General features: G+C 38.6%; 1 protein-coding gene across 5 annotated transcripts; it reads right to left on the minus strand.

Annotated features, from left to right (window-relative positions):
- Positions 1-792: 792 nt before the first annotated feature.
- On the minus strand, positions 793-8,704 carry LOC136220605 (uncharacterized membrane protein At1g16860-like). Of its 5 annotated transcripts, none has more exons than XM_066008418.1 (7): positions 8,491-8,704; positions 8,299-8,360; positions 7,626-7,696; positions 3,657-4,619; positions 2,373-2,528; positions 2,090-2,301; positions 793-1,966 (listed from the first exon to the last, which is right to left on the minus strand). In XM_066008418.1, the coding sequence occupies exons 4-7, from the start codon at positions 4,551-4,553 to the stop codon at positions 1,774-1,776; spliced, it is 1,458 nt and encodes a 485-aa protein (XP_065864490.1). In that variant the 5' UTR covers positions 4,554-4,619; positions 7,626-7,696; positions 8,299-8,360; positions 8,491-8,704; the 3' UTR covers positions 793-1,773. The 5 variants fall into 5 exon arrangements, with proteins under 5 accessions (XP_065864490.1, XP_065864488.1, XP_065864489.1 ...); XM_066008416.1 differs by having other exon boundaries at positions 8,299-8,396; XM_066008417.1 differs by lacking the exon at positions 7,626-7,696.
- Between the last annotated feature and the right edge of the window lie 11,536 nt (positions 8,705-20,240).

Below are 20,240 nucleotides of genomic sequence, written 5' to 3' on the forward strand. Positions count from 1 at the left end.
TTCTTTTTTGGAAAATTTACATAGAAATTCAATTTTGAAAAACTATTTACAATTATGTCAAGTCATAATTTTGAATTATGTCAAACTAATAAAATCTTTATTTTTAAAGATTAAAGTTTATAAATTATGGGTCTAGAATATATTATCAAGAGTTTGAGATTTATGAATTGGGGTTTAAACTTTTTAAATTAGATATAAAATCATATTTTATTTGATATATATAGAAAAAAATGATATGTTGAGAATTAAGTTTGATGATATGATTTAGTTATAATTTTGTAGTTAATTATGATATTCATGTAAATTTCCCTTCTTTTTTCCATATTAATTTTTTTTTGAGAAGTTTTCCATATTAATTTTGGATAAATATACATTTTGACAGAGTCTCTACCCTGCCAACCGGGAAATCAAGTTGACTGGGTCGACTATTAAAATCGATATTATGACTGGGGAGGCCTTGACCCCTAGCCAGCCAAATATATATTTTAGTATGGTAGGTGATGTGTTTTGATGTCGTACAAATTCCCACTGACCCCAGATTAGCCAGTAAACCTTTTTAAATTAAACATTATCAATTAATATTTTTAAATTTAAATATATTTTTAATATTTATCCTATGGTTACACTATTTGATATTTTCAATATTTATTTATAATATTCAATACTTATTTTTAAAATTTTATCAAAAACCACCTAAAGCTATAAAAACATAAAATAGATTCCTTTTACAATACTCAAAAATAAATTTGATTTTATCACAAGAATTGGTTAAATAAAAACAAAAGAAATTGGTTAAATAAAAACAAAATAAATTAATGAAATTAATTAAGAAAATTAGTGTCATAATATCACAATGGGGACCATACCAATTTAAGTAAAAAAAAATAAATTAAAATTAATGCTACCTAATAACAAAAATTTCCCACTTCAACAACATCTCACCATCATCATAGGGAAAAAAAATACTGTCTAAAAAAAATAAAGAAATAAAAAATGGCATAATACCCATTTGGCTCTTCAAACTATGACTTCAAAGTTAATTAGGATCTTAAACTATCAAAATCATCAATCAGGTTCCTAAACTAAACAAAAATTATTAATTGAGTCCATTTTTTAAACAAAAATCGTCAGTTAAGACCTCACCAAAATTCATTCGGCTGAACAATTTTAGACCCTCTTTTCCAAACTCATTTTGAACCAACATAGAAATTATAATAGTCTATATCAAATAGTCACAGTTTCTGATTTTTGGATATGATAGGGACTTAATTGATGATTTTTCCTTAGTTCAAGGACCTGATTTATAATTTTGATAGTTTAGGAACCTAATTAACTTTGGATCTTTAGTTTGGGGACCCAAATGAATGTAATGCCATAAAAAATTTATGAGTCCCTATATTTGTACGTAACACACTATTTAATCCCTATATTGTAATAATATACTATTTAGTTTTTAACTTTTGTTTTATTCAACAGTTTAGTCCCTTATACAAGAACTAAACTGTTTAATTCAAATATTTGGGAGACTAAACGGTTGAATAGAACAAAAGTTAAGGACTAAATAGTATATTATTAAAATATGAGGACTAAACCGTATATTAGGTAAAACTATAGAGACTAATAAATTATTCCTTCAAAAAAGAATATCAGGAAAAATCTATACACCAAACTTGATGTAAGGAAAAATGGAACACAGCACTTCAGCATCAGCCTAATGATAATCAAGGAAACGGGTAGTCCGTAACGTTGACTAGTCCGCACGTATACCATTGACTAAACGGGGATGACATCAACATTTGACGTATCTTCACATCTCAAAATAATTCCATCAAGGCTTGCCGAAATAATGCATTTCGGCCACTGCCACCCGGTTGTCAAAGGCTCGGGTGGCGGAACTATCGTAAGTACATTGTCGTTTCGCTGAACTATTCCCATCACACTAACCGTGCTGCCTTCTTTGACGTACCTACAAGCAGAACATAGTAAAATAACGTTAAAATTGTTCGTTTGGAAATTTCCCGAAAAGTACTTAAAATGATGGTCCGGGAGCTTCGGAATTCGAGTATAGTCATGCAGGACATAGTCTTACCCTTCTTCCAACCGCATTGCGCGATCATCGCTCGGGAGATTTTTCTTACCGAGCCACTTAGTGAACTGTGGAGACAAGTCTTTCTTGTCTGAACCGACGTCAATGATTAAGGAATCATCGACAAATGGAGTTACCCTCGTGCCATTACCGGCTTTAACTAACGCCCGCAGTCCCGATTGGAAATCCGAGATGTAGAAATCAACCACGTGTGTCTGTATAAGAAACCGGATTAAGCGAAAATGTTATGTAATTCAGTATTGAATAAGGAATATAAAAGGTTCACCTCAGATGATCTTAGACCCCATGTAAAATGGTAATGGCTTGGATTGGCCGGTGTTGAACCCCATTTCCGATACTCGAATAATCTCGTAGACGTATAGACACATCTCGGAACTCTTTGGAATGATGATTCCAAAGGTACATTGCCACAGGTAACAACCTTCAGTAAATACAAGAAATCAGTAAGAAAAATTGAAGATTAATCCGAGCAAATGCCTAAACTAATCAGCTCCGTTCTTCGGTTATTTTACTTCGATCTCCCCTCCGAATGCATCCTAATGGGCAGCCAACAGCTGAAATTTTTCTCCGGTTATCGTATCAGATTCAAAAGTCTGAAAAGAAAAGAACATGAGCCGATGATTACATCTACGAGTCCCGTGATATATGATCCCGGGACTCGTGGATGTAATTCAACGGCTCCCGTTCTTTTCTTTTCGGACTTATGAACTACATCCACGAGTCATGTGACATGCTTCCGGGACTCGTGGATGTAATTCAACGGCTCATGTTCTTTTCTTTTCGGACTTTTAGAATCTGATACGATCATCCACATCTCATATCGTCTCACATATAGATCACATTTCTACATTTTATCTCTCGTAAAACGATATTAACTTAGAGCTCGGGCTCGGGCTTGGGCTCGGGCACCTCAAAATGCCAACAAAAATATTGAGAAAAAGAAACCTATTTCGTGGAGACAACATCGAAGACTTATGTCTTCGAGTGCCCGAGAAGTTTTACCTGAGCAACTTCACTTGAAATCACATATGGTATGGCAAGTTGAGCTACTTAAGAAAAGAACATGAGCTGATGAATTACATCTACGAGTCCCGTGATATATGATCCCGGGACTCGTGGATGTAATCAACGGCTCATGTTCTTTTCTTTTCGGACTTTTGGAATCTGATACGATCATCCACATATCATATCAGATCACATACAGATCACATTTCTACATTTTATCGCTCATAGAACGATAGTAACTTAGAACTCGAGCTCGAGCTCGGACACCTAGTAGACGTTTGGTTCACAAAATACCAACAAAAATATTAAGAAAAGAAACATATTTCGTGGAGACAACATCGAAGAATTATGCCTTCGAGTGCCCGAGAAGTTCTAGCCGAGCAACTTCACTTGAAACCGCATATGGTATGGCGAGTTGAGCCACTTAAGTTAACAGAAAAGTTAAAGCAAGTGCAAAAGCAATGTGGAAAGGGGGGAAAACCCCGATTTTACGGAGTAAAATAAGCGAAACTATATATATGTGTGGAAAGATTCTAGTACATACCCCAGAGACTTTCACATATTGTCCGTTATTTGCTGTTCGTAGGTCCGCATCAGGATAACGAGCGATGAATTCTGCAATAGCTTTTCTTCCCCAGTACATGTTCCAAATGAACAATGCAGTAACGGCTCCGAAAATAACTACAACAACAAGAAGGAGAACGGCATTGTGGACTGCTCCGAAAATAAAGCCACCGGCAAGGAATCCCATAACAAATATAAGAATCACCAACCATAACACGGGTTTCGGGAAGTTTTTCTTAAAAGAGTAGTCGTCTTCCGGACTAAGAGTGGTGACCGCGGGGTTGTGCGGAATGGAGAAGCTGTTAATTTTCCCGGATCCCATAGAGTCCAAAGGACCGGACACTTTTCGAGGAGCTCCCGAAGAACTTAGAGAGCCTGAAGACAAGGGTCCTGATGTTATAAGACCAGTTGCAGGTAAAACAGGAGGAATCAACCCGGAATTTTGCCTTGTTGCTCCAGCTGATTGAGGGCCGGACGACTTCTTTACAGGTTCCCCGTGCTTATTCAATGGTCCGGAACTTGTCCGCTTCATTGAAGCTGAACCAGGCATGCCGGCAGAGGATAAAGGACCTGACACGGTATACCCAGCTCGGGGAGCTGCATTAGGCATCATTGATCCTGAATGTGATGAAGCACTAGCAAATGATCCGGTCCTTAAAGGAGCACCACCGGATATTGGCCCCGATTTCCGAGACTTAGAGCCGTCTGATGAGATATCAAACATTTTCCCAAGCTCTCCTGACTTCTTAATGTCACCACCAGTATAAGGCATAGCCATAGAACTCATTGTCGGGGGTCGACTCTCTTTTGGCTGCTCGAGACGTCCCGAGACATAAAGGCCATTGCTTAATTGATGAGACGGGTATCTCGAACCCATGATGCCTCTAAAAAGAACCCAACAGAACCGCAGAAACGAACTAACAGTTTGCTGATGTAGTTTTCACTGAAATTTAGAAAGTACAAAAGTTAACGAAAACGAGATTGAATAACATGAACTTAAACGAAAACATTGCTCGTACCGAAACAAAGAACAATCATTCGGATTCCAAGTTTTGAATACGAAAAAAATGAGAAATGACACATAGTAGGTAGACAAAGCACAAAAACACAAACATAATATTGCAATGACAATCATACAACTTACTTTCGTTGCCAATATTTATCGTACTCGACGGCTAACCACATCGAAAAACATGTTTCGGTTTGATATAACAAGAACACAACAATATGGAACTCATAAAATGACAGTAGAAGAACACTCTACAGCAAATAATAAAGTTGTAAACTCGATATTTGATAATTGAAGGCCGTGCAACTAATGAGCCTAAGCTAGCCGAGGAAAGTTACAACCCGAACTTTGGGCTCAGGTGTCAATTTATCCACTACCGAGCCTTCGCAAATGTCTCCTGCAGCTCCATTTCCGTCATGGTGAACCATTCGACTACAGGAAAGGCCGAGTATACACCCTCAACTCAAACAAGGAAATCATAGCTGAACTATCGAGAAGTCCTTGTAGATTAAAGGAAACATAAGCTAATGGTAAATCTATTGCTTGGATTATACGACTACCGGAAAGGGCATGTAAACACCCTCAACTCAAACAAAGAAATCATGGCCGAATTATCGAGAATGGGTAGCAATTTCTGACACGGAAACACGATGTACAGAGACAACCCGACTAACATGATACGAAAATCATTTTTCTACCATTTATAACATATATAACCATATGAAACTCAATTTCTGACACGAAAACACAATTCTATTGAGAAAACCCGACTGACACAATACAATACCAAAATCATTTTTCTACCATTTATAACATATATAACCATATGAAACGCAATTTCTGACACGAAAACACCATTCTATTGAGAAAACCCGACTGACACGATACCATACGAAAATCATTTTTCTACCATTTACAACATATATAACCATATGAAACATGTCCATGAGATAACACGATTTTGATACGAACACGAAATTGACACCTAATAACCATTCAAACATGAAATTAACATAAGAAGTTAACACGATTTCCATACGGACACGAAATTGACACCTAATAACCATTCGAACATGAAATTAACATAAGAAATTAAGAACCCATATCTGAAAGATGTTGTAATTCCTAGCAATTTCTGCAGGCTACACAGAATTTAGAGATTCCATAAAGAATGACAAATGTAGCAACAAATAACATAAAGAATCCATTTAGATCTTGGATACTTCAACCTGTGGCGGATCTAGAGGCAGTAGGGGGCACCTGCCTCCTTGTCGCCCTCCCCCGGAAGAGTGTTTTGTTAGCTCTCGAACTTGATTAAAGTGATATACATGCATTTGTTTATAGTGACTTATTGACCTCCTAAATTTGTTTACAGTAATCAATTGTCCCTTAAACTTGGTTTAAACTGCCCTCATGATCCCGCCACTGTTAATAAGGCATTTCGCCCCCTCTTGTCAAGTGTTTCGTTAGCTCTCAAACTTGATTAAAGTGATACATTAGTGACCTATTGACCTCCTAAAATTTGCTTATAGTAATCAAATGTCCCCTAAACTTGGTTAAACTCCCCCTGTGGTTCCACCACTGTTAAAAGAGCCTTTCGGCCCCTCTTGTCGAATGTTTCCTTAGCAATCGAACTTCAAAGTGATATATTGGTCACTTGCATTTTTTTAAAGTGACCTATTGACCTCCTAAATTTGTTTATAGTAATCAATTGTCCCTAAACTTGGTTAAACTGCCCCCGTGGTTCGACCACTGTTAAAAGGGCATTTCGCCCCCTCTTGTCGAGTGTTTCGTTGGCTCTCAAACTGAATTAAAATTGATATATTGGTCAACTGCATTTGTTTAAAATGACCTAATGACCTCCTAAATTTGCTTATAGTAATCAATTGTCCCCTAAACTCGGTTATATTTAGAACACTTTGTAAACAAAAAAAAAATTAGTAAGAATCTCGCCCCTCATCAGAAATTTCTGGATCCACCACTAACTTCAAACGAGCTATACAATTCAAAATCATGGGTCTAAGTTTTTACACAACAAGATCCAAAATTGATTCGGTTTCAACCCGGTTTCACTAACAAAGCAGCGATCTCTGCAGATTAATACTCTTACATAAATGCATACACACAGAAAAAAATCTTTCAACAACCAACATTTCAAGCAAACAAAGAAACTGCAGAGCTGAAGAAGATCTAGTAAGAGCAGAAGAACCAGAGATTACAAGTTGAATATGAAAGTGAGTGAAAGTGAATGATTGAAAAAGAGTAATTACATACCTCCTGAACCATGAATGAGGAGAGGAATGTTGTGGGTTTTTAACACTAAAATAAAATTTCTACCATTTATAATATATATAACCATATGAAATATATATATATACATGAGATAACACCATTTTGACGCAGAAACACGAAATTGCCATCTAATAACCATTCAAACATGAAATTAACATAGGGAAGTTAACACGATTTTAACACGAAACACGAAATTGCCACCTAATAACCATTCAAACATGAAATTAACATAAAAACTTAACACGATTTTGATAGGAAACAAGAAATTGCCACCCAATAACCATTCAAGCATGACATTAACATAAGAAGTTAACACGATTTTGACACGAATTGTCACCCAATAACCATTCAAGCATGAAATTAACATAAGAAGTTAAGAACCCACATCTGAAAAGACCTTGTAATTCCTAGCAATTTAGAGATTCCATTAAGAATGACAAATGCACAAAATGTAGCAACAAATAACATAAAGAATCCATTTAGATGAGCTATCGAATTCAAAATCACAGGTCTAAGTTGCTACACAACAAGATCCAGAAAAAGAAGCTGAAGATCTAGTAAGAGTAGCAGAACCAGATACCAGAAGTTGAATTTGAAAGTGAGTGAAACTCAATGAAATTGAATGATTGAAAAAGAGTAATTACATACCTCCTGAACCATGAATGAGAAGAGGAATGTTGTGGGTTTTTGACACGAAAAACACTATTTACTGAGACAACCTGAAAATCATTTTTCTAACATTTATAACATATATAACCATATGAAACATATAAATGAGATAACAAGATTTTGACACCAAACACGAAATTGCCAACGGAATAACCATTCAAACATGAAATTAACATAAGAAGTTAGCAAGATTTTAACACGGAACACGAAATTGTCACTTAATAACCATTCAAACATGAAATTAACATAATAAGTTAACACGATTTTGACACAAAACACGAAATTGTCACCTAATAACCATTCAAACATGAAATTAACATAAGAAGTTAAGAATCCATATCTGAAAAGACCTTATAATTCCTACCAATTTCCAATCAGCAGGCTACACAGATTTTGCAGACTACACAGAATTTAGAGATTCCATTAAGAATGACAAATGCACAAAATGTAGCTAGAAATAACTTAAAGAATCCATTAATGAGCTATCCAATTCAAAATCATAGGTCTAAGTTTTTACACAACAAGATCCAGAAAAAGTAGCTGAAGATCTAGTAAGAGCAGCAGAACCAGAGATTGCAAGTTGAATGTGAAAGTGAGTGAAATTGCGCGAAATCGAATGAAATTGAATGATTGAAAAGGAGTAATTATATACCTCCTGAACCATGAATGAGAAGAGAAATGTTGTGCGTTTTTTCAATCAGAAACAGTAGCTAGCTGGAATGAAGTAGCAGAATAAGCAGAGAGCAAGATCTAGTAAGAGTAGCAGAACCAGAGATTACAAATTGAATGTGAAAGTGAGCGAAATTAGATGAAATTGAATGATTGAAAAGGAGTAATTACATACCTCCTGAACCATGAATGAGAAGAGGAATGTTTTTGTGGGTTTTTGAATCAGAAACAGTAGCTAGCTAAGCTGGAAGTAGGAGAATAAGCAGAGAGCAAGATCTCCATTTGCTTTTAAGACTCATTCTCTCACTTCAGTTTCTCTCTCTGCCACTGCTGAAAGAAGCCGCAACAACTGGTGGGTTGTCTTTTCTTGTGAAAATGAAACCAACAAGCTGTTACAGTTGGGACTCTGTTAAAATTATTAATTTATATCTGAATAAATAGAATCTTTTCACTTCTGGGATACGAAAAGAAGAAGAAATTCAGAAAATTAATTAGGGATGTAAATGAGAGGAGATTCTCGGTCCCATTGGAGACCCATCCCGACTGGATTGGGAAATTCCCCATAAGAATTTTCATGGGACGGGATGTGGATAATTTTGAGAGAATGTTAATCCCGATTATTTCTCGTGATAATTGATTTTTTTATAATTTAAGTAAATTTTAATTCTGTGATTGAGAAAGTAGGGGTTACATCTATTGAGAATAAAATGAGGGAAAACCGACTTAGGTGGTTTGGCCATGTAAGACAAAGAGCGCTTGATCCGCCAGTTAGGAGGACGGGAGAGTGTGAGAAAGATGTAGGGGTGAGAGGTAGGGGAAGACCTAAGCAAACTTGGAAGAGGGTGACCGAGAGTGATACGAGTTTATTGGGGATTGAGGAAAATACGGTAGTGGATAGGAGAGAGTGGAGGGAGGGAATTGGTGTCACTGACACAACTTGATTTCACGGTTTTATATGATGGTTCATGTTAGCCGACCCCGAATCATTTCGGGACTAAGGCTTTGTTGTTGTTGTTGATGATGATGATTGTTTTTTAATTTTTAGTTTTTCGTGGTTTGAAAAATTTAAAAATGATTGTTAATACTTAGTATTATTAGCTATTGTTTCTTAAATATTACAGTCTTATTAAAAAAAAATTAACGTACACTGTAATTCCCCACGAGGAATGTGGATAAGGTTTTCAGAACATCTATAAACCGCGAATGCAGATCCCGCATGTACGGGGATGGGGACAAATTTATCTCCGTCTAGCTCAAGGAGATGGAGACAGGAATTCCCAACTAGTTGGGATACGGGGATGGGAAATGCATTCGTGCCCCGCCCCGTTTATATCCCTTACTTACTTTTTGTTGTGGCTCATAATATCAAAGGGGCTTATCCCGGAGTGGAGCGGAGCGGAGCGGATGGGCATAACCGTATAAATTGTTTTAAACATGTTGATAGGTTAATGTGACATTTTATAAATTAAGAAGGTAAATCAAACTTTTGTAACCAAGTTCATAAAGTTATATAAAATAGACATTTATTAGAGTAAAGATAAGATCTTTATGACAAATAAAACCATGGGTTTCTTTTTAAGGATGGGTATAACCGTACAAAAAAATTCTGTCTCGCACTATGGAAACTGTGGAATTGTAATAGCAATAGTTGTTTTTAGGGAAGTATAAAATAATTTTTTTTATTGGTGGATTTGTAAAAACAGTTTTTTTTTCTTTGTATGAAATTTGCAGTTAAAGGATATATGAATCAATTTTTCAATTAAATAATACTTGTGATTTAGTTAATTTGTAAAATCAAACCTTGTGTTTTTGGTAATTTGCAAATTCAATCTTTTTAATTGGTTAAAATCGCTCTTTTTTTTTACAAAGAATGATGAGGCGTTATTAATCAATCAATAGAGCGTTACAAATAAAGGGAGGAGGGTAATGCACCCAAACTCCGAGATCAGACGTAGAACCAGATGCCGTAGCAAGAACATGGGAAACATGATTCGCAGATCTTTTAACAAATGAAATCGAGCAATCTCCCAATTCCTGAAGAAGGCCTTTACAATCATTAACTAACATATGAAACAAAGAATCAGATTCATTTTGACATTGAAGAGTTGTAGCTAATATCTGTGAATCAGATTCCATAAGAACGTCACGATAGCCGGTATCTTTGAGCCAACTCAAGGCTTCTCGAAACCCCAGACATTCAGCCACCAGGGCGTCTCTTGGAGCTTGGATACGTCCGATTTTTACTACCATAAATGCACCTGTGCTGCTTCGAACTACGAATCCAAACCCCACCCCCTCTGTACTTGTAGTAAGAGATATATCGGTATTGCATTTGACTCTGTCGGGGGGAAACCGATTGAACTAAAAGCTCGAACTAATAGTTAAGGCCCAATCATATATCTTATATTAATCTCCGACAAAAACCACCCCTGGTAAGCTAAGTCTCCCATTCCACACAAAATCATTGTGATGCCACCATAAAGCCCACCAGATGGCCGCTGCTTGTTGCCTCACTTCAGTAGCTGCAGTCTGAACAAGCTTCCAAAAGTCCCACAAGTTATTCTGCAAGCCGCTAATATCCCCCAATGGCGAGAACTACCAGACTTTCCATGCAAATGGGCACGATACCATAACATGGTATGATGATTCCACTCCGTTTGAGCATAATGGACATGTCTGATTCACTGAAACCCGTTTTTGGGCTAATGCAAATTATGAGGGTAGACAATCTGTGTGAGCCCGCCAAACTAGATGTTTAACCTTCGGCGGGATATGTATGTTCCATATCGAATACCAATCCTCGCCATGTTGTATCATCGGGGTACTCGGTCTATTACTCATAAGCCACATGTAACATTTCTTGACAGCATATTTTCCTCTTCGATCCATAGTCCAAACCCAATTATCTCTTGTCTGTCTTCGGGAAATCAGAATTTGGAGGATCAAGTTGTTGTCTCTGGCTGAGAATCTGCTCCTAATCAGGTTCTCATTCCACTTGCTGCCCTCCTCCATGCGCAGGTAGTCTATAGTGGCTTCCTCAAGTCCCAACTGCGGAGGGCTAATAATGCAGGGATTTTTTGAATCATATAACCAAGGTTCTGTATAAATGAGAGTGTTCAACCCAGTACCGACCCTCTTTCTAGCTCCACTATTTATCAGACACTGACCTGTGAGCATGTTACGCCAAAGAAAGCTCAGATTGTTTCCTAATGTAGCCTCTAGAAAGGAGCAATTTGGAAAGTATCGGGCTTTATAGACATGAGCTACCAATGAATCTAGGTATCAAAGGAGCCGTCATCCCTATTTAGGATAAATAGTCACGGCAATAATTTTTAACGGAATAACTGAGTTTGTAAATTGCATAAAGCACATACCCCTATTTGCAAACTTTTATACCACGTAGACTGTCTTTCGATAATTTGCAAACTCATTCTTTTTAATTGCTCTAAATCGCTTCTGTTTAGGATAAATAGTCACGACAATAATTTTTAACGGAATAACTGAGTTTGTAAATTGCATAAAGCATTGCATGTTGGTTCCGTGTAACGTGACAAGATTAGTTCTAAAGGGGGGGATATGAACTATTCAAAATTTTTGTCCGTTAAGGCTGACTTCTTTTCTTTAGGAAAAGGTTTACACAGCAGTGCTGAGTAGTTTAAGACACAAGCTTAGTCAACTGGTGACTAAGTCTGTTTCTTTTCTTGAGTCAGGAGATAGCACTTGAGTCTATTCCTGAACTCAGCTTCTCAATGCACTTAACTCAGCGTGAGTTCGTTACTTGGTCAGTTTTATAGCAAGCAATATATAAAGGAGTTAAGGGTTAGAAATATGTTACTCAGCAGACATATCCTGGTTCGGCCTCTCCGCCTACGTCTAGTCCCCGGAACTCGTTCCGAGCTTTTTGAATCCTCTACTGAGCTCTTTAAAGGTAGAGCACGAAACCTTTTACAATAGAAGCTGAGTATACAAGAGTACCTTCCTCTATTCCTCTACTCACTCCTATCACTGCCGCTGAGTACTATAACCGAGTACTCAGCTTCTCCTTTCTATACTTCTAGAAATGATAAGTGTTTGTCCTAAACAACAATTGCTAAGACACTTTAGATGAATAAGATCACTCTAGACTTTTACACAAGATTGGAATTGGTGTAAGATTTGCTTTGCTTTTCTCACAGAACTTCAAGTATCAATTTGGTCAGCGTTTCGGCTTAATTGAAGATCTGCATGGAATGAAGCATTTGAAAGGCCTATTTATAGTAACACTTCAAGCACCGGTGATTTCGAATTTCGAAATAACCGTTGGAGGCAAACAGCTTCCTGTCGCTTTCACTCAGTACGTGCTCAGCGTCCTCGGCCAATCATATTCTTGTATCTTCTGTCCTCGCCAGTGCTCAGCAGCTTTTCGTCAGATGAAACAGAATGTTCCCACATTTATGGCAAAGTCTTCCAGACAGCTTCCTGCGCCTTCTGACCTTTACCCAAAGTAGAAATACTTTGTCTCCAAGTTTATTTTGTTATGCCGCTGACTTGTACTTCTTGTCGTTCAACTCAGCAGCTTCGTTTTGAAGCCGTTGTGATGAAGGCTTCTCGATCCTTCTTCAAGCTGGGCTGGCGATTTACTTAGTACGACTGCGTTTTGTCTTCCTGGGCCGTGAGGTCTTGATCTGTTGACTTGGGCTTGACTTCCTCTTATGGGCCTTTAGGCTTTTTATCTTAATGTCTTATAAATCAAATAACTCAACATTTAACAAACACATTAGTATGAATAAATCAAAGCATTTAAATTTAATGTGTTGGAATATTTTTATCATTCACATAAATAATTTTGTCAAATCAAAATCATGTGGAAAGGTGTTTCAACAAACTCCCCCATTTTGATGTTGGCAAAAATATTCAGTAAGGAACTCAGTGTTGAGCTCCCCCATGATAGTTGACCTTATTTTTCTCAAGATACTCCCCCGTAAGGGTTGAGCTACTGACTTAGTTTTACTTTAAACATTTTAAGGTTTAATCAAGTAAGTCTAAGGTCAGTTTTCATACTTAGGTCAGCTCATGGAACATATTCTTTTTACTCAGTTAAGTTATGCGGAAGATTGAGTTTAGATATCAAAGTACGCTGAGTATATCTTTGTTCAATGAGTTTTAGTTAAGAAGACATATAAAAGAGGTCAACGTTTAGATCAACACAGCAGACAATCATAAAGCAATGTGAACAAATAACACAGTTGATTTAATGAAGATACGTTAGTATTTAGCACACAACATAAGTAAGCATCACATAAGATTAGTCAAATTGAATGATAGATGCATAAGTTTAGATTGATGGTCAGCAAGACAAAATACGTCAGATAATAACAAAAGTATAAGTCAAGATCTTAACAAATCTAGCCAAAACTATTTCTTTCTGTTGACTTGGACAGTACTGTCTTTGCCTTTTCCCTTGGCGTGTCTTTATTGTTGCTGACTACCAGATGCTTCTCCTGTATGCTGAGTTCTACCAGCTTGTTCTTTCTCCCCCGTTTTGCCAGCATCGGGCGGAGGAGGAATGAAAGTGTCGTTGAGAGTAGCACGAGTTAACCTCACGGAATATGCCTTAAGCTTTTTCGTGCTTTCATTGAGACCATCAAAAACAGGAACACCATCATCGAGGACAGAATGGGGAACCCTGACCGAGGCACTGAGCATACTCAGAATATATTCTTGCGACTTTCCAACCCAGGTGATAGTATCAGTCAGCATGGCATAAGCTTGATGAAACATCTTAAGCAAAGCCGAATCATAATACTAACGCTGAACATTCGTGTGACGCGCATGTTTGAAAATGGATTGGGAGTATTGCAGAAGCTCATTTGTCTTGAGTTGGTCAGTTTCCATCTCTTCCTTACTCAAGTTGAGTAGAGGAACAGTCTCACTAATTTGCTCAATGGAGCATTGGGAGGTGGAAGAGAGTTGCTCGTTGGTTCTGGCTTGTTCAGACTGAAGCTGGGTAAAGAGGTGATGAACCTCAGCAGAGGTTGCATACATTGAGTTCGCAGCTGACAGGTTTTGAAGTTGACCCTGGAGAGAGTTCATGTGATTTACCATAGTCAGCTAGAGTTCGGCCAGCTTTACTAGTGATTCCTGCTTGGGCTGTTGAGACTGGAGAGATGTCATAACACTCAGAAGATCCTTAAGACCTTTGATTTCTGTGAGAAGCTGAGTGACAGAGGAAAGTTGAGTTTGCTCAACATGAACTGACCCAGCGGCTTCGACATTGGATTGATGAAGGTCCTGGAGTAAGGCTTGAGCTGAGTCAATGATTCTTCGACCAGACTCAATAGTTTGCAGGTAAGTGTATGATTCATCAACGTTTGGCCCAAATGCCGGAATATGAGTAGCACCAAATGGAGGAGGTGATTGGTGCTGTTCATTATTTGAAGTGCCAGCGTGGTCAGTGGCTGGACTTTTATTTTGACTACCAGTAGGAATTGACTGGTTGATATTCTGCTCTTGAGGATGTGGAAGAGGATGATCGGCAGAGTCATTTACTTGCTCAGAGTCAGGCTGAAGCTGACTAGTTTGAGGAGGTTGAGGAGTTTCAGAACTGACCTGAGCAGGTGTTTCCTTTGCTATCTCAGTATGTTGAGGAGTAGGAACTTCGAGCACTTGCTCGGTATCAACTTGACCTTGAGTAGCAGTTGAGTCGGCATGTTCCTTAGGTTGAGAAACAGAGGCTTGCTTTTTCTGTTGCTCTGGTGGAGAAAACTCAGTGGGATTGGAGAAGAATTTGAACTGCATGTCAGAGAGGTCAGTGATGGGATCCCGTAGAGGTGAGTCATCCAGAAGGTCAATAACTGGGGATTTATGAGCCTTTTTCTTAAGTCTCCTTAATTTCTTAGTCTTTGGAGGAGAGGGGTCAGCTTGAATAGAGTCAAGAGATTCAGAAGGTGAATTTACCCCTAGGTTAGTGGGATCCTTTGCTGTTGGCTCAGCTTGTTCTTCAACTTGCTCAGTGTTAGTTGTCTCATGTTGCTCTGTTGGTCCCGTGTGATTAGTTCCAAGGGGGGGGGGGGGTTAGGAACTAATACAACTTTTTTCGTTTAATTGTATGCTGACTGAGTTATTTTGCAAGTTGGTCAGCTCAGCTTTTGGTCAGCTTGGCCAGATATGCTATAAAACAGCTTTGGACGGATATTGACTAAAGCTGTTTTATTTATAAGTTAGATATTGACACTCTTGGAGGTCAGCTTCTAACTCAGCACTTGAAATTACTCAGAGTCAACTTTAAACAATTTTATATGCTGAGTAAATTTCACATACAACACATGCACATATATATATTGAGAGAGAGTTTAGAGATTACTCAGTATCACTTATCCTAGTTCGGCCTCTCCGCCTACGTCCAGTCCCCAGAGTCCTCCGGGATTTTAGAATCCAATACTGAGCTCTTTAAAGGTAGAGCACAAACCAATTACAAGGCAGTTGAATATGCAAGAGTACCTTCCTCTATTCGTCTACTCAACTCCTACTAAGTGCTATAACCCAGCACCTAGATTTCTCTACCACTGAATGTTTACAACCAAACACTCAGCACTACACTCTCAATTTTACAATTGATAAACACTTGTTCCTCTTAGATAAAGAACACTTTAGAAGATTACAAGTAATCACTCTATCATTTACACAAAGAATGAAAGATGGGTGTAAGATCTCTTTTTGTATCTAAGTGCTTTTGTATCTTTTCTCTCTTGTAATTCGGCAATGATCCAAGAGGTTTGATTGTCCTTTTATAGGAAAAATCTATGTTGGATCATTTTGAAATGATCTAGCCGTTAATGTTAAAACGGCTCTTTTAGGGGACAGATTCTGGTCAGCTTCAGACTGTTCCGGCCATTCCCTTCCTCTGCATTTCTTCAGACGTCAGGCTTGTCCTCTTGCGTCTGGCTTGTCTTTTTGTGTCAGTTGTCCTTTACCAATAATCCATTGACCCATACATCTCGGAATGTGTCTTCTGCGTATTTCCAAGGATTCAATTATTGGTACAGAGGGGCGGTAATCATTGTCTTTTAGATAACGACTTTTTCATGCTGTTCTGAAGAGTCACTCAGCTTCTACTTCGTAAAGCCTTGTCATTTACAATTTCCAATCTGAGTATAAGTTTAGTCAGCTCAGCTTCGTGAGATAGTTGTTGTGGGCGTGTATGTCTTTGTCTTTTGATGCTAAGTTTGATTCCACTCAGCTTGATACTTTAGGCTTCTATGCTGACCTCTTCCTGTCTTACTTCTTATATTTATCTTTTATTTATATTTATACTCAACATTGAACAAACGGATTAGTACAATTAAAATAAAGCACATAAATTTAATTGTCTCTTAATCATGGATGATTTTGTCAAATCAAAATCTTGTGGAAAGGTGTTTCAACAAACTCCCCCATTTTGATGTTGGCAAAATGCATAATTATGGAACTCAGTTTTGAAATTCCCCATGATTGATTTATTTTTCATATTTCTAAAATTTCTCCACCGTAAGGGTTGCATCTGTTAATTTACCTCTTAAACCTACCAAGATTTTTTTGAGATAAACTAAGGATGTGTGTACTGACTAGATTTAGTTCTAATTTATTTTGAGTCTAGGTCAGCTTTCAGAAATGCTTGAATACTCAGTTTGATTTACTCGTTATTATGTATACTGAGTATTTATTTGTTCAATGTTTATATTAATGTGTATTGACAAGTATGGCATTTGAACAGAAAAATAGTTCATTTGATAGAATGAAACAACATATAGACTTTCAACCAAGCATACACATACACAATACTTGTGCCCACAAAATAGATTTTTTAACCAAACAAAAACTTAAGTTTTACTTGTGCTTCAAGCACAGTCTTAACCCTTTCTTTTTTTCTCACTCTAAGGCCTTACCCTTTCCTTTCACTTTGCTTCCTGATGCACCTGTCTTTTGTTGAGTTCCAGCCTGAGTTCTCTCCCCCGTTTTGCCAGCATCGGGTTTGTAGACAAAGGTTTCATTTCTTGCAGCTAAGGATAGAACATTCGAATAACGTTGTAAACGCTTCGTGCTCTCACTCAAGCCATCTATCACAGGAACGCAATCATCTCGAACGTTTCGAGGAACGGGGATAGAACCAGTGATCAGGTTGATAATACACTCATGGGACTTGCTAAGCCAAGTAAGGGAGCTGGTGATCTGAGCAAAGGATTGATGATACATCTTCAATAGGGCAGAATCATAGAAGATGCGTTGAGCATTGTCATAGCGAAAGGCCTGTAGAATACCTTGTGAAAGTTTATCATTGATGGGGTCAACATCCATCTGAGCTTTGTTGACACTGAGAAGACTCACACCTTCACTGAGTTGATCAATTGTACATTGAGAAGTGGAGGAAATGAGCTCTCGGGTACATGTAAGATCGGCAGTCAGCTTGGCAAAGCATCCCTGCAACTCAGCAGATGTGGCATACTCAGGATTAGCTGTTGGCCCAAGGTTGGGTAGTTCTGCTCTTAGTTTGGCAAATTGTTGATCTAACTCAGCTGAAGTTGCATAGCCTGGATTAGGGGCAGAGAAATTATTGATTTTACCTTCAAGGGAGTTCATGTGGTTTATCATCAGAAGGAATAGCTCAGTCAGCTTGGCAATGTGATCTTGCTTAGGTTGCTGTGATTGGATGGTGGTCACAATACTGACAAGATCCTTGAGTCCCTTAATTTCCGTGAGAAGTTAAGCGATGGCAGAGATATTTGTGGACTCAGGATGAGCAGACCTAGCAGCATCAGAAGTGGTGAACTCCTGGAGAAGAGATTGAGCCGTTTCGATGATGCGACGACCAGACTGAGTTGTACTAAGATAGGCATGTTGCTCAGTGGAAGTTGGCTCAGACGCCGGAATGGAGGTGGAGCTGGATGGTGGTGGAGTTGGCTGCTTACTAGCTTGAGCAAGTGGGTCTTGATCAGGATGTTGAGTTTGAACAGGTGGATCCATAGCTTTCTCCCCATGTTGAGTGGCTGGATCTTCGAGCTCTTGCTCGACAGGATTTGGATTTTGTGGAGTCTTGGCATGTTCCTCAGTCCGAGTAACAGAGGCTTGATTTTGCTCCGAATCCTTGGGAGGACACTCAACATGGTGGGAAAAATACTCAAACTGGATAATGGAGGGATCCATAGTTTGCTCCAAAGAAGGAGAATCTGCCAAGAGATCAATGAGAGGAGTTTTGACAGCTTTCTTTTTCAGTCTTCTGAGGGACTTAGTTTGTGGAGGTGACGGGTCAGTTTGAACAACTACATCCTCAACCCCAGCTTCAACGTTCAGATCCTCTCTTTGATGTTCCTCTTCTTCTTGGTCAACATCATGTGCCTCTTGATTTTGCTCAATATTATCCTGCTCAGCATGATCATTTCCTTTAGCATTAAGCTGAGTATCAACCTGTCTTTATTCTTCTCTTTCATCAGCTTGCTCAACTGGAGTTTTCTCAAGATCAATCCCAATGTTCTGAGTGCAGTGAGATTTGGGTGTCACAACCCAATCAATGGGATCAGCCTCAACTACTTTCAATCCAGAACTTCGACTTTTCTTCCTCAGAGGTTGTTCTGAGGATTCTTCATTTTCTTCCTCGGGCTCAGCTTGCCCTTTCCTTTTCTCTGCTGACTTAGGTGTAACCTGAGGTAGGTCAGCATCAATATTCTTTCCTCTTGTCATAGCCCTCTTCTTTTTGGGCACAGTTTCAATGTCCTTGGCACAAGTGGCCAGTGTCTTTCTCTTCTTCTTTGCCTTAGAGGAATCGTCAAGAACTTCATATGGTTCAACTTCTGGCTCAGCATCATCTGCTGCTAGCTCAGTTTCAATTTCTTGCTCAGTATCGTTTTCTTCCTCATCTTCCTCAACATCTTCACCTCCCTTTAGTGGTTGGTTGAACAATAACCCAGTTAGCAGAGCTGCGGTTATTTCTGTTCCCAAGCTTTTAGTCTCCGTGATGGTCTCAATCTTGTGATCTTCAAGGATCTTGGTGATGAGAGAACCTAGTCGAAGTTTCTTACCTCCTCGTTGAAGTGCTCCCACCAGAAACACAGGCATATTCAGCGGACAATAGGTTAGCATGTGCCATATGAAGCACTGCTCAAAGTTGGAGGCAGATGAGGCTGAGTTGAGTTTAGGGAAGATGAAGTTTGTTAAGATGTAGTGCGCCATTTTCTGGTTTTGCCCCATACTCGTGCTGGGTATTTCTCCTTTGTAATTTTTTGGTTTGCAAAAACCCTTCATCTGGTCAAGCTTTTCCGTTGGCACCTTTTCTTTTGTTGTTCTGAACTCGGTTCCTTTATTGGGCATGTTGAGTAAGGTTGCCAAGTAGGACGGAGTGATTACAATCTTATGACCCTTAACGTGCGTCTCCAAATAGTCAGCATCGTCCTTATCAACATGGAGACCGGAGTAGAATTCCCTAACCAATCGTGGATAGGTGGTTCCAGGGAGAGAGAAAAGGCCTGTCCACTCGTTCTTCTTAATCCATTCACAGAATGGCTTTTCGGCAGTAATGAAGCCGGGAGAGAACCAGCGGCATTTGAGGACTTCCAGGTTGTGGACTTTTGAGTGAACTTTGACCATGGTCCTAACCTTGGGTTTCTTATGTTTTGAGGAACTTGCCGGGTCCATTTGACGGCGTTTGCTCGGAGTTAGGTTAGACTTAGGAGGAGATTTAGGGCTTTCATCGGTGATTAATTTTCCAGAATTTTCACCGGAGATTTTCTGAGAGTTGGTCATTTTCAGAGATTTTTGTGGAAGATCTGAGAGAGAGAGATTCTGAATACCAAAGGATTTACGCGTGAAGAGATTTGAAGAGTAATTCATCCATTATTTATATATACCTAAGATGGTCCTATTAATTGAACTAGCCATTTATCCTTGGGGCGTTCAACCGACAGAGATTCTGTCATT

Source organism: Euphorbia lathyris, chromosome 1 (assembly GCF_963576675.1).
Source record: "Euphorbia lathyris chromosome 1, ddEupLath1.1, whole genome shotgun sequence".
In the NCBI taxonomy this organism is placed as follows: domain Eukaryota; kingdom Viridiplantae; phylum Streptophyta; class Magnoliopsida; order Malpighiales; family Euphorbiaceae; genus Euphorbia; species Euphorbia lathyris.